This window comes from Mercenaria mercenaria, unplaced genomic scaffold, assembly GCF_021730395.1.
Source record: "Mercenaria mercenaria strain notata unplaced genomic scaffold, MADL_Memer_1 contig_1584, whole genome shotgun sequence".
Classification (NCBI taxonomy): Eukaryota; Metazoa; Mollusca; class Bivalvia; order Venerida; family Veneridae; genus Mercenaria; species Mercenaria mercenaria.
This window is the reverse complement of record NW_026459570.1, coordinates 20,377-34,024: the sequence shown is the minus strand read 5'-3', so window position 1 is coordinate 34,024 and position 13,648 is coordinate 20,377. Positions and strand designations below refer to the sequence as shown.

Here is a 13,648-nt window from a genome sequence, read left to right as displayed (position 1 = left end):
CAAAAACGCTGCTCTAACCTACCATCGATTACCTCATCATGTAAGACTTAATGTTATACTTTCATGTCATAACAGTGAAAAAGGTTTTTTTCAGGGGTGAAACAATATTAAATTTCCTTTAAAGTTAGCGAAAAACATGTTTTGCTTTCATTTTATATACATTACATAGGGAAATACTATGGTCGATTTCAAATGAAATTGGAAGCAAGAAGAACAAGTGTTACAATGATAATAAATACGCCACTGGAAAGACAAGGAAATGAATATCATCGTAAGAACAGTGATAAATAGAAATTCAGAATAGTCGTAACAAAATTTAATCCTTCTATATTTCAATGTAAATCACAGGTCTGTCTGATATCAGAAAGTCGTTGCGGCGGCTGTTCTCACACCCCGCTGCGGATGGTCTGATAAGACGTCTAAGAAGAGTTTGGTATAAGGGGAGTTACTGGTACAAATCAACTCTCTCATTTCCTGCCCCCAAATTATTCATAATAGTTCAGAACTTGGCTACAATTCCAGCCTGTTACTGACCATTCTTGTCTATATATTTACAGCTATACAACTCACACTAATATTGATAATCATGCATCATTTAAAGCTTATGCAGCTTTAATACTGTCTTTACAGGTCACGAAAACAAATTATTCGCCGCGCAAGGCTAAGCTAAACAACCATCTCGTACTTATTTCCACCAATGTTGTAAAAGATAGATTCCAGCTGCAATGCATATATGTAGTTATGCAATTCATACACTTTCTGCAATCGACATTAGGAAGCACTCAGCACTGGAAACAATACCTTACCGCTTCGAAATCAATGCGTCAACCAGGAGAAGCAGGACATTTCTTCTAACTATACGCTATTACTACCGTACAAAGTAAATGTGCAAATATACAGTAAGTTAAATCACAGACATTGTTAGGCACTTGTAATGAAACAAAACAAAATTGCTGCCTGAAACGAATCATGAATTTACTGGCAGAAAAATAAACAATGTTCAAAATAAACTAGGCCTCATTGGTTCGATAACCGACGCCGACTTGATCAATGGTTCCGATTTGTTTAAAGAAAATATTGCACAATATTCAGGAAAACAAAACAATTTCGACTGAGAAAACTTAAAACTTAAACAAGCGGTTTCTTTTGTAATCAAGTATGGTTTTCTTGTGGAACATTTCATATAAATGCTTGTACTGCAACATACGAATCAGAATTCGAAATCCAGAAGAACATATTTTTCAATAGTATACATGGAATCTGCTTTTATTATTACCATTAAAACATGCACACACATAAACAAAAACACATGAAACTATGTTGGGATCGGCGCAATGTTTACTTCCTTTTTGATAATCACCACTTGTCTCAACCAATGATATGATATTTTGATATAAAATTAAATCATCTGTTAAGCCATTATTTGTCGTTTTTCTTTCGAAACGATTGTCTTTAATTTAGTAATATTTGAGGAAAAAACAATACGAGATTTTTGCATACATTGTGTAAAGGTATGTACCATCAAAGTTTAGCAATATTAACACCATTTGTATACCTAAAAACCTAAATAATGCTGCTGACGACACTCGTCAAACTCTACGAATTTTAGACATTATCATAAAAAATGTTTCAAGTAATTACATAACATGTTTTGTTTACATTTTGTAAGTCTTTTGTAAGGATTAAAATGATTTTATTCAGAAGTCATTAATTAGAGTGGGGGATGGACAAGTTGCTCATTTTCTTACTTTCTGTTGTGGCACTGACTGTACCTGGAGTACACACGACACATTTCCGAGGGGCAATCATTTCGTGGAGGCCTGGATCTGCAAAGGTAATAAACATTATCATATATCAGACACCTTCCATATACCTTTGATGAATTCGAATGTATATCTTGATAAAATTATTTGAGAGTCGATCTGATTTTGTAACTACTGCTTAATTTGGTTTCAGACAAAAAGATCGTGTTCACTTAAGGTTACGAAGTAGGCCTTGAGAAACAAAAATCAAACAACACCAAATCATAGAAAGAAAGATTTGTTTGACATGAAAATTGAACAGCATGTAAAATATGTATATAACTTTACGAAACAAGTGTCAGTATACTGATATAAACGTTGAATGCCAGAAAATGACTGCCTATAGGGGCTCCACTTCCGGACAGTCAAACGCCTTTAAAAACACCATTTTTAAAGAATTGTTACGCATGTTCGTTTTGATGCATTTGCAATAGCGTGCGAGTGGTGAAATTTCACATAACAAGGTGGAACACAGTTTTCAGCAATTGTTTATCTTTATTTCTTTACAAATGGCATTCATTTTCAAAGGGAAACAATTTTTTCTCGACAATTACTTAAAATAATCGGAAAAAGTTGTCTCCCTTTGAAAATGAATGCCATTTGTACTTAAAATAATCGGAAAAAGTTATCTCCCTTTGAAAATGAATACCATTTGTAATGAAATAAAGATAAACAATTGCTGAAAACTGTGTTCCACCTTGTTATGCCAACTTTCACCACTCGCACGCTATTGCAAATGCATCAAAACGAACATCTGTAACTGTTCTTTGAAAATGGTGAGTTTTTAAAGGCGTTTAACTGTCCGGAAGTGGAGCCCCTTTAGGCAGTCCTTTTCCGGAATTCAATGTTTATATCAGTATACTGACACTTGTTTCGTAAAGTAATATACATTTTGTACATGCTGTTCAATTTTCATGTCAAACAACTCTTTCTTTCTATGATTTGGTGTTGTTTGAGTTTTGTTTCTCAAGGCCTGATTCCCAACCTTAACTCTCAAAGAAAACTAAGAGAAAAGTTCTGCTCATTTTCGAACGAATTAAAAATCAAACGTCAGCAAAACTAGTTCGAAAATCTGTTCTAGTTTAAATTATATTATTCTAATTGGCTTCATAACAGGCTCCAACATTTAGATGTTCAGGAGTATAATTCACATACTATAACCTAAGATGTCCCTTCATATAAATCATCAAATCGTTTGTGAATGTAATTTCCTATATACAAGTAGTTGACGACATTGTACACGCTTCATAATATAGGCTAGATCAGAAGAAAATTGCGTATTTTGCGGACCACAATCACTCATCCAGCAAAATTACGCCATAAAACAAAGTTCTGGCTGCTTTATATATATTTTTTATTTCTAGTTGAGTGACGTGAAGAGCGAAACCCTAATACATACCTTAAACATCCTCAAATCATCTACGACAAGAAAATGTAATAAAGTTGCTAGATGTCTTGTATAAATTGCAATTTGTATCACTTTTGTTAAACACACCTTGTGTTTGCCATCAGCTCTGTAAGTCTCAAAAAGTGAATTATAAGCTTTGCCAAGGATATCTGTTTACGTTACAGTGCTCAGCTATTTGCATTTCACGTGATGCGGCATCAAACATAATAAGGTACAAGTAACTTCTCGAAATTAATGGCTATGAATCTGATTTTATCTGAATTTTCAGTCCCAACCACGATAAAATGAATGTTTTTCACGAATATTCAAACACTTTTATGTCTCCATAAATGCTATATATATATTTTTTTCCAACCTCGGACAGTAGCTTTAAACTTGAATCATGTCTAACTTTATCTTTAAATTGAAATACAATAGCAGGTTTAGTTTTGATTGCTTTCTTTTTAATGTGTCAGTCACACTACACCGTATAGCGTTAACGGACGCCAAACGAATAGAAAAATTGCGGTAGAGAGTTATCCGGTGACGAAATGCATCCCCCGCTGCTGCTCAGTACTCTCACGATCGGTGTATCGGGCGCATAAAACGCACGATGACCGCAAGATTAACGCACAGATATAGGACGAACAACGTTCAATTAACGGATATCACCGTACTTGTAAAGGACTTGTACCGCGTAAAACGTAAGCGCAACGCATGAAAAACTGACAAAACGTTCTTGTCAGTTATCGTCCGTTGAACATACGTTATATCCGTTGCATGTCCGGTAGTAGTCCGGCCGTGAATCAGGACCACCGGACAAGAACGGATGCGAACCGGACAAGAACTGATGCGAACCGAACAAGTACAGGATAGGGAACGCTCGAGTAACGAACAAAACACATATCAGCGCATTGCTACCGTACATCTAACGGACAATTTTGTCCGGTAGTGTACGTTCCAAATTTTGAACATGCTCAAAACCTTCCACCGGATGGAACGAACAACGCCGGAAAAGGAGCGCAGACGCCGCATGAGAAACGGAAAAGAAACACATTCGAACGGACACGAACGGATTGAAAATTTTGTTATACGTTGGACGTCCGTTAACGCTATACGGTGTAGTGTGACTGAGACTTAAACTGTAAGTTAAACTTACAACTTAAGTATCAATTTTCGATAAAATACAAACTCTTCATTTTTATTCATGTTATATATTTTTCTTTTGTTTAAAACATTACACTTGTCATGACATGCTAAGTTCGCCGACTAGGAATCATTTGTCCCCCACCTGTGCGGGTTCGAAATCCTGTTAGGAATGCAGATTTTCTTTTCATTTGAGGAAGTAATCAAATTAGGGAAGTCATAGTATGACCTAAACTGTGCCGGTAAGAATATAAACGATCGAACGAAACAAACAAACTCACAAAACGATTGACAATATATTTTTGTTATAGGATGAAATAATCATTGATTACCGCATATCATGGAGGCGGAGCTCGAATGGCCACTATTGTGATAGTTCTACAATACAAAATGGCGAGACCGTTTTAGGTGAAGGATCCCTGAGCTGTTTTAACAATTGTCAGGGTAGCCTGGGTTCTCTGCACTACCAATGTACAGACTATAGTTTAACTGAAGACTGGACCTCTGGTAAAGGCAGGCTGATCAAAACATTAACTCTAAGGCTGCAAAATTCAACTCACTTCGAATTCGGGTAGGTCCATTCAGTAACTAGATGATCGAAGTACTTTATGCCAGACGAATTAATGTTTCATAAAGGTTTCACTTTAAAACTAGAGAGTTGCCACTACCTATATATATCTATCTTTTTATATGGTCAAATCGGCGTACAAAGACTTTATGGCATTTTATGGGGCACAATCAGAAATGTAAAAACTGATAATAAAACTTTCAGATTACTGTGTAATACATTTTCAATATAGGGCGTTAAGGTAGCTAATGCGATCATAATGTTTTATATAATGAAAAATCCCGTTCAAAAACAAATCTGAAGTCAGCTTGTCAACTTTTAGATATGATAGCGGCAACTGGATAAGTTCCTTGATTACTGGTGGTGACGGCGATTGGCAACTAAGGGTAAAAGGTGATCTTGCTGCCAGAAATGATACCGGTACAATCAATTCCTCTCCAAGCGCAGAAATAACGCCAATCGTCAGGCTTCAATACGGATGCCACCATACCATTAAAATACCAGGTAATTTCTATTTTGAATATACATGAACACTAAATATTTAAACAGTATTATAATACAAATAAATATATTGCAAAATTATATAAATTGTAACATTTTGGATCTTTCTTAATCTATTTCATACAAAATTCATTCATGAAAATGCTCTAAGCATTATTTTTTTTCGCTTTTTCATTATAGTTTCAGATCCCGATCAAGACATTGTTAAATGTCGTTGGGCCTCCAGTTACCAAAATGAATGTGGAGATGTTTGTAATGGCTTTCCAAATGCTTACTTAAACAATGTAAGATAAAATTTCCGCTCTACCTTATTAAATGTTTATAGGGCGAAATACCCCTTTGTTTAACTAACGGAAACAAAGCAACACAGAATCTTTGCATCATCTATGATTGATCTAACTTTTTACCAGAACCGAGGTCACGAGAGAAAGAAAAAAATAACATATAGCTCTACATCCTGCATTACCAAATAACCTCAAATCTCTACCAAATAAACTGAATTGTTCACACTCAGTGACCGAATAATAAAAACTAGTACGTAAAGACCACAGGAAAGGCCAGTGCCACATATAGCTGTACATAGGTATTTACAGAGTTGCTCGCCTTGGTCGGGAACTAAAAAAATTGGTGTGTGTTACTTTCGCTGTTTGTTTGAAAAAACGAGCATGCATGGTCTAGGAAAATTTTACTAGACGAATTTCATTATGTATAGGAAAGTACTACACGTCGTGAAATCCCAACCTCTTCATATCATTATATTGAAAAGTAGCATTCTGACATATCCAATTACTGTATATCATTGACCGCACTCCTGTTTTTCTGATGTATTTTGTGCAAGTTTTGTATATATTAAAAATGCTTGTCAAATGTAAATTTTATACCTATGATTGTTCACAATGACAACACTAGACCAAGTTAAAGTGATTGAACAAAATGTCACAGTTACAGTATAACGTGTAACTACATTGATCTCTAGTACTGTGCCTCTTTTTGCTATTTTATCATAAACTGTCGATAAAACTTTTGATAACCGAATACATACACATACACATCTCTATAGGATAAAACAATTCAGTCATTTGTATTGATGATTATTGTATTTCAAAATAGACAGCATGTACATTGACCTACGACGCTTCGTACTCTACTGGTTGGTACGCTGTAGCGATTCAAGTTGAAGACTATGCAAATGTAAACGCCAGCCAACCCTTGAGTAGCATCCCTGTGCAATTCCTTGTCCAAGTGTATCAGTCCAGCGACTCCTGTTCCGTAAAGCCAGAAATCATTGATCCATCGCCAATAGACGGTGCATGCATTGTTGTTCCAGTCAATGAAACTTTTGAGTCAACCATCACGGCCCAAATCAGAGGTTCAAACAGAAGGTAATAGCCGTATCCTCTTTGATATTATCATAAAACCTGTTTTGAGATCCATATAGAAAATTAAAATACATTATTTACGAGGGCTGATCCGGAAGTGATACCACGGAGTCCATATGGCGTTGAGTCAACGTTGTAAATCTATCACTTAAAATTAGATTAGGGTGTACGCGTATAAGGGTTCTTATCATTTTAGGATTTTTGTTGTCATAGAATACTAAGTATATCCCAGTTTGTTTTATAGACAAAATAGACACATCAAGCTATCGCGCCAGTTCGCATGAAAGCATAATGATGTGAAATTACATCCCTTTGTCTCCATCTGTTAACACTTTCATGACATCATGGGAGGTAAATTCGCTTTGTAGTGCTTACGCGTATTGAAATATTGATTTCTGACACCAACAACGTCAGCGACGTGCGACGTTCATCGTTTCCATGCTTTTCTTAAATGTAAATATTCCAGGAAGTATGTAATATGAGCCGCGCCATGAGAAAACCAACATAGTGCATTTGCAACCAGCATGGATCCAGACCAGCCTGCGCCCTCACGCAGTTTGATCAGGATCCATGCTGTTCGCTTTCAAAGTCTATTGCAACTAGAGAAACCATTAGCGAACAGCATGGATTCTGATCAGTCTGCGCGGATGCGCAGGCTGGTCTGGATCCCACTGGCACCAGACCAGAAAGAAAATGTATCTGTACATGTTATACCCTACCCCTAAGTATTCTATAAGAACCATGGCCATGAACGGGAAAGTGCACTAACCCAATTCAATCGTACATTTCTCATTTAAAACGCACAGTTCGTTGAATGGGTACCTAGTATATTGAACAAGGCGATAATTTATCTTCCATCGTGCACCAGTCACATTGTCTCACTATTATATATTTTAGAGATGCTCCACATATTTTATGCTTTCGTCAACGTTACAGAAAAAGCTTGCGTGAACTTCCCTAATTAACATCCGGTCTAGAGGTCACGGCAGTGTGCACATGTTAGGCGAAATGTAAACAAACAAAAACAGAATGCAAAATATTCACAATTTTACAATAAAACTCGAAATGATGAATACAATTCATCTTGGATATGATTTTGAATTTGAAATCATACATTGGTATACATCTGTTCTGTTCATTTAATTCATTTTGCACATTTATGATGCATATACACATTTCATTGTACAGGTGTAGTAAAATGATGACTGACGTACATTTTCACATCAGCCAATCAGAATGGTTTTGTAATCTAGACCGGAACTTCACCAGGGAAGTTCAAGCGAGTTTTTTTTTGTAACGTTGAAAAAACTATAAACTACGCGTTGTTTTTCAAAGATAAGAAGTATTGAAGAAATGTGACCGGTACAGAATGGAAGATAAATTACCACTTGTTTAAAATCGATAGTACACATTTACCGAAATGCGTGTTTTATGTATGAAATGCGCGATTGAAATTGGTTAGTATATTTTCCCGTTCATGACCATGGTTCTTATAAAATACCTAGGGGTAGGGTATAACATGTACAGTAGCATTTTATTTCTGGTCTGGTGCCAGTGCTGGATCCATGCTGGTCGCAAACGCACTGTGTTGGTTTTCTCATGGTGCGGCTCATATATTTTTATGTTACATATATTTTTGAAAAACATGCCATGGTATTTTGGTACGAAATTATGTTATTTTTCTTTCATTATACACGTTTCGTGGCTCCAGTGAGGATACTTCTTGGTCGGCCTTGACCTCGCTTTAATATTGATGAGATATAATGATTTTGGCAAATGATGACTTGCAATTGTTAACCGTTCTAACTGTTCAGTTATTTCTGACAGTGTTCGTACATGTGAGACAAAATGTTTATTTTAAAAATTAAAACATGAGTCTTGTTTTACTCTTATGATGGCACTGTTTAGGAACATTAATTTTGTTGTTTTCATTTAGAGGACACATTTATAAATATATTTAGTATGTTTACCTTCATTGTATAAACACATCATCAAAATCATCATCATCTTCATCATTATTCTTATATTAATTATAATAATATAATTATTAAAAGAAGTCTGAAAGGCAGTTCTTAGACATTCTAAAAGGCATATCATTATACAGAAAACAGGGTATATGTTGGAACTTATTTCTGTATATAACACATTACAGTATAGCTGAGATCAAGACGACCTCTCCTCTAGGGATGGTTAAATCACCATTAATGCAGATAAATTCAACCACTTGGCAGGTCAATGTCACATGGGCACCGACTGCTATCAATGATACAAGCAACGTGTTTTGTTACACAGCGACAGACACATTCGGGTACGGTCATTCAAGTAGTTGTTGTCGTTAATTTATCACATAGGAATGATCTTATCCCCTTCTTGTTTTGAAATATTCTCATGACCTATGATACAATTTACATTTCTTAAATATTTTCAACTGTTAAACAAATATATAATCTCTAATTTAAAACTTTTAATCTAGGTACGAATGCAGTTCATCTGATTACCGTTATCATTTCAGTGGTACTTCATGAATCTTAGGTACATTATTATTTTGCCTTGACTTAAATTGAATTTAATTGAAATATTAATAGTGTGTATTTCATGGACTCTGTTATCTGTTCTTTGTGATAATCGACAAATCATGATATAATTTTGAAATGCAGAAACAGGTATATGTTGTTTCAAACGCCGTATGTCAAACATACTATGTGTTATTTCAGGTCTTAGAATCCTACGAACATTTACAATACGTACCTGACTATACTTACCATGTCAGCATAGTTGTCAAATGATATTTCTTCCTAGATTGCTGTACGTTTAGACAATGTATCATCAATGACGCTTTCATCTATGGACCGGTCGCTCCAAAGAACATCTACCTTCAATATATAATATCGCCCTTTTGTAAGCAATGTAATGTCTTTATTACTAGTCTGGTTCCCCCAGCTAAGCAAATTCTCCTATGCAATCTCCTTCAAGGATTTTTTTTTATCTCACTGTTAATTGCATTTAACACCGGTCTAAAGTAAAGCTGCCCAAGATGGTATGAAGTTGTAATGACAAAATACTTTTAATAATGTGTAGAATCTAAAGCTTGCAGCAGTTTTACCCTCTCCAAGCAGAGGTGTTTTAATTGTATTGCAGACAACAGAGTGTCAGAAGGTGCATAACATTGTTATCAGGAGGTGAGCTATTTATTCACAGTGATTCATTGATCTAATAGAGAGCAAATTAAGGAATAAAATGTTTTAATATGTTAAACGTCAATGAAATGCATATTATATTCGCTGTACACGTTTATATCAAGGACTATTTTAATGGTTTGACATGTTTTAAAGCATAACATCGAGATATATATTTCGAATATCATTGAAGTCGTAGAACATTTAATAACATTAATAATTAATATATTTATTATGAATACAAATGAAATTAATTCAAGAATTGTGAAACGAAGTTTCAATTTTCAGTTTCGAAGCCTATGTTTATTGATGGGTACGGGTTTCCGTCTCCAACTGGAATTGTTTCGCCAGATCAAAGACATTGGACAGTAGCAGTGGATAGTCCGGTATTAAAATAAACTTTGTTTTGAAATATAAAAAATGAAGAGTCTAAATACAAAATTATCAGCATGAGCTTAGCAAGAAAGTAATTTAGTGTAAGCACAGGAAGTCCACGTTTGCTAAAGTAAAACTGGCTTGGAATATCAGGTCACCACATTGTTATTTTTGTAAAATATATGAAGCTGGGTGTTCTTCAGTCAAAACACTCGCATGCAGTGACGCAAGGAACACTTAAAAGATACTGTAATACTTGTCTCCTGAGAATTGTTTAGTTAACCTTCATAACCCGTTTAATATTATATCAGTTGTATAACTAGTAGTGATGTTATGCCCATTCAAAATTTTAATCAATAGCAACAGGACTAACCTTAATATCTAAATAAGAAGTATTTGATCTGTATAGGAGCGACAATTCCATAATCTTTATTTCAGTTTGTACGAGGTTCACAGCATTCTTATATCCGGTTGTATAGCGAAAGAGGTTCACTTCTTGAGACTATCGACGCCTCTGATAGCCGAAGAGTCACACTCAACTCGTATAATCAGTCTCTTGAATTTACCACTTCAACATCTCTTCACGAAAATCAGTCATATTACTTTCTTTTTGATTCAGGTTTATTTAACTTTGAATCTTTTACTTTTTCTATATAACTAGTTATTTAGAAAATAAATGTTAACGCAAAAAGTTGTTTATACTTTTTCAGCAATACAGTATTTTGTAAATTTGTTATTTAGTGCCGAAATCTTTCAAAAGGCTTTTTCTATTAATTTGTCAAGGTGAGAAATTGGTGATGTCATTAGCTTCTTTATGATAAAATGCATTTACCGGATGACGAATCAGACAAACAAAATACAGTGTTTGAACCCGTCCTATGCATGTTGCTCACGTCTATTCCTTCATATCAAAACATACGTTTCTACATTTAATGAGACAATCATTTTCAAGTGTACGACCCTGCGGTAACGATACTAATGTTTAAACGAACATGCACTATGTAAACAGGGTACCCCTTTAAGGTTTCATATTTATGTTTAAGCAATGTAAGAAAAAAATAATAATGGAAGTTTACAAAAGCTGTTCTCACCGGCAGGTGTCTTGAGAAGCGCCGCGTACTGTGGTACAGATTCAGAAGAAATAAGAGACCCATACTTCTGGCGATTTTCTACAGGTTAAGCTGTTTACAGTTTTTGAATAATTACCTGGCTTTTCTCTGTTTGTATAAAATATGTAGTAGTTGAATAAATATAATTTAAATCCCTAGTAGATTTGTGATTATTAAACGAAGTAAGTACGTAATGTTAAAGAATTACTCACTCTGATATTATCTCATTTATTCGCCAAGTGCATAAGTATTTTTAATTTACCAATTGTACCTTACTCGTAAAGTTTTCAAATCTAAAGATATATCATCAGTTAAAACTGTATCTTTTAAATATCTTATTTTCTGCAAAATGAAATATTGTATCACAAAATTGGCGACATCGCACCTCTCAGTTTATTTTCATGCATTTACCGTTATAGAAGCTGTGCCAATTCGCCTTGTAAATGGGCCGAATAAGTATTCTGGGCGGGTTGAAGTCTTCCATGGCGGAGCTTGGGGGACCGTTTGTGATGACTATTTCGACCGTAACGATGCTGAGGTCATTTGTCGAATGCTAGGATTATCTACCAATGACAGGTAGTAAATAGGTTTAATATTTTAAGGTAACATTTACATATACTTCGATAGTCTGTATTTTATAAACACACACGACATATTTTGCATGTTAACTATTTTATCACATTTCAGCTTACATGTGCTTTCGATGATCAACTTTTTTTTCAAATAAGTTTACATTTTAGCAAAATAGAAGCATTTCAACAAGCACATTTCGGCCAGGGTAGCGGGAGAATTGTCTTAGATGACCTGGAATGTTATGGTTATGAATCTAGCCTAGAGCATTGTCATTCCTCTGGCTGGATGATTGAGAACTGTGGACACCAAGAGGATGCAGGTGTCTCATGTCATGGTAAGTTATTGGATAACTTGTACGTATCATTTTAAAAAAGTATACGGAATATGAATATATAGGAACAGCCCAAGGACTTTCACAAAACGCATTGTTTGTTTTGTTAGGATTAACGTCACTATGACATATTGCGACTTTCAAGTCTTTGATTGTTGAGGGAGACCACAGGTGACCCACTGGGAGATATTTCAGGCACGGGTTAGCATCTTGAAAACAAAAACAAAAACAAACAAAAAACAACAAAAAAAAAAAAAAAAAATAGAAAACAAGCTAGCTGAAATACTCCCGTATATGAACGAATTCTAAAACCCCAAGCGCAGTTTCAAACCAGTCGCGATGAGAAGCAAATGATTCGAAATCAGCGACCTTGACTACTCGCCCATGCACGAGTTCCCTCTACAAACACAGGGAATTGCTTGCTGAAGGTGATTTTTTTTATATGAAACTTCCATAGTAGCTCAGCTTGTGCGCAGTTATTGTTCAACCCTTTAAATTAAATCTTAAAGCCACAATACGCTTGGTCGACGGAAGCAGTAATTACTCAGGTCGGGTGGAAGTGTACCATGATGGAGAATGGGGGACTGTATGTGATGATAGTTTTGGTCTGAATGATGCAAAGTTTATCTGCAGACAACTAGGGATGTATTATGGAGATAGGTATAGTATAATATTCATTGTTATCATGCGTATAATAGAGATATCACAGAGAGATAATATCTTAATTTAAAGAGTAATTTAGTTTTACCCTGAAATCACGAATTATGAATTTCATCTTTGGCGGTTTCGACAAAAAGATTTAACATTTAACATCTTTCAAAAGTTTATTGCTCAAATCCATCAGTAGGTTTTGTTCTCATAAGCGACTTTCCGCACAGATACTCCCAAGTCATAAATTCTGTAGCATTATGTCCTTTTCTAACTCAAGAAATTGTATACAAAATATGTACAAAATAGAAAAAGTGTACATATAATCTTATTGATCTCTTCCTTTAAAAAGATAAAACTGAAGAAACATAATGCACTGATAGTTGCATTCTGCGTAATGTTAAACCACTAGGACCGCTGGTTGGAATTTTATGTATGCACGGGGCACGTGCTGTTTGAAACAAACTAACTGACTGTCCGGGACCACGATGTTTGCGGTATTAGTCTTTATATTGTGTGGCGTTCCAAGTCGGAGAATATTTTAAATTTAAAGTCCTAGTTACCTGTTCAAAAGCGAGCACAAGCAGTTAGAATGATATAAATTGGAAAGTTTTCTTACCGACTAATTTGACATCGTTTAGAACTGACAAGTT

The 13,648-nt window shown here is 35.1% G+C and overlaps 1 protein-coding gene across 2 annotated transcripts; it reads left to right on the top strand.

Moving 5' to 3' along the window:
* The first annotated feature begins 1,357 nt into the window (after positions 1-1,357).
* LOC128551720 (uncharacterized) lies at positions 1,358-13,092 on the top strand. Of its 2 annotated transcripts, XM_053532634.1 has the most exons (14): positions 1,358-1,511; positions 1,702-1,834; positions 4,647-4,906; positions 5,226-5,407; positions 5,585-5,688; positions 6,515-6,786; positions 8,936-9,091; positions 9,922-9,962; positions 10,248-10,345; positions 10,773-10,953; positions 11,432-11,509; positions 11,863-12,019; positions 12,184-12,350; positions 12,857-13,092. In XM_053532634.1, exons 2-14 carry the CDS (start codon positions 1,724-1,726, stop codon positions 13,075-13,077), a joined length of 2,028 nt encoding a protein of 675 aa, XP_053388609.1. In that variant the 5' UTR covers positions 1,358-1,511; positions 1,702-1,723; the 3' UTR covers positions 13,078-13,092. The 2 variants fall into 2 exon arrangements, with proteins under 2 accessions (XP_053388609.1, XP_053388610.1); XM_053532635.1 differs by lacking the exon at positions 11,432-11,509.
* The last annotated feature ends 556 nt before the right edge of the window (positions 13,093-13,648 follow it).

Excerpts from the sequence above, each read along its gene's own strand:
- LOC128551720 (XM_053532634.1), top strand. The coding sequence starts at position 1,724 with ATGGACAAGTTGCTCATTTTCTTACTTTCTGTTGTGGCACTGACTGTA. Across the intron at positions 10,346-10,772 it reads CAGTAGCAGTGGATAGTCCG|TTTGTACGAGGTTCACAGCA; the intron begins GTATTAAAATAA and ends TCTTTATTTCAG. Across the intron at positions 12,351-12,856 it reads TGCAGGTGTCTCATGTCATG|CCACAATACGCTTGGTCGAC; the intron begins GTAAGTTATTGG and ends TAAATCTTAAAG.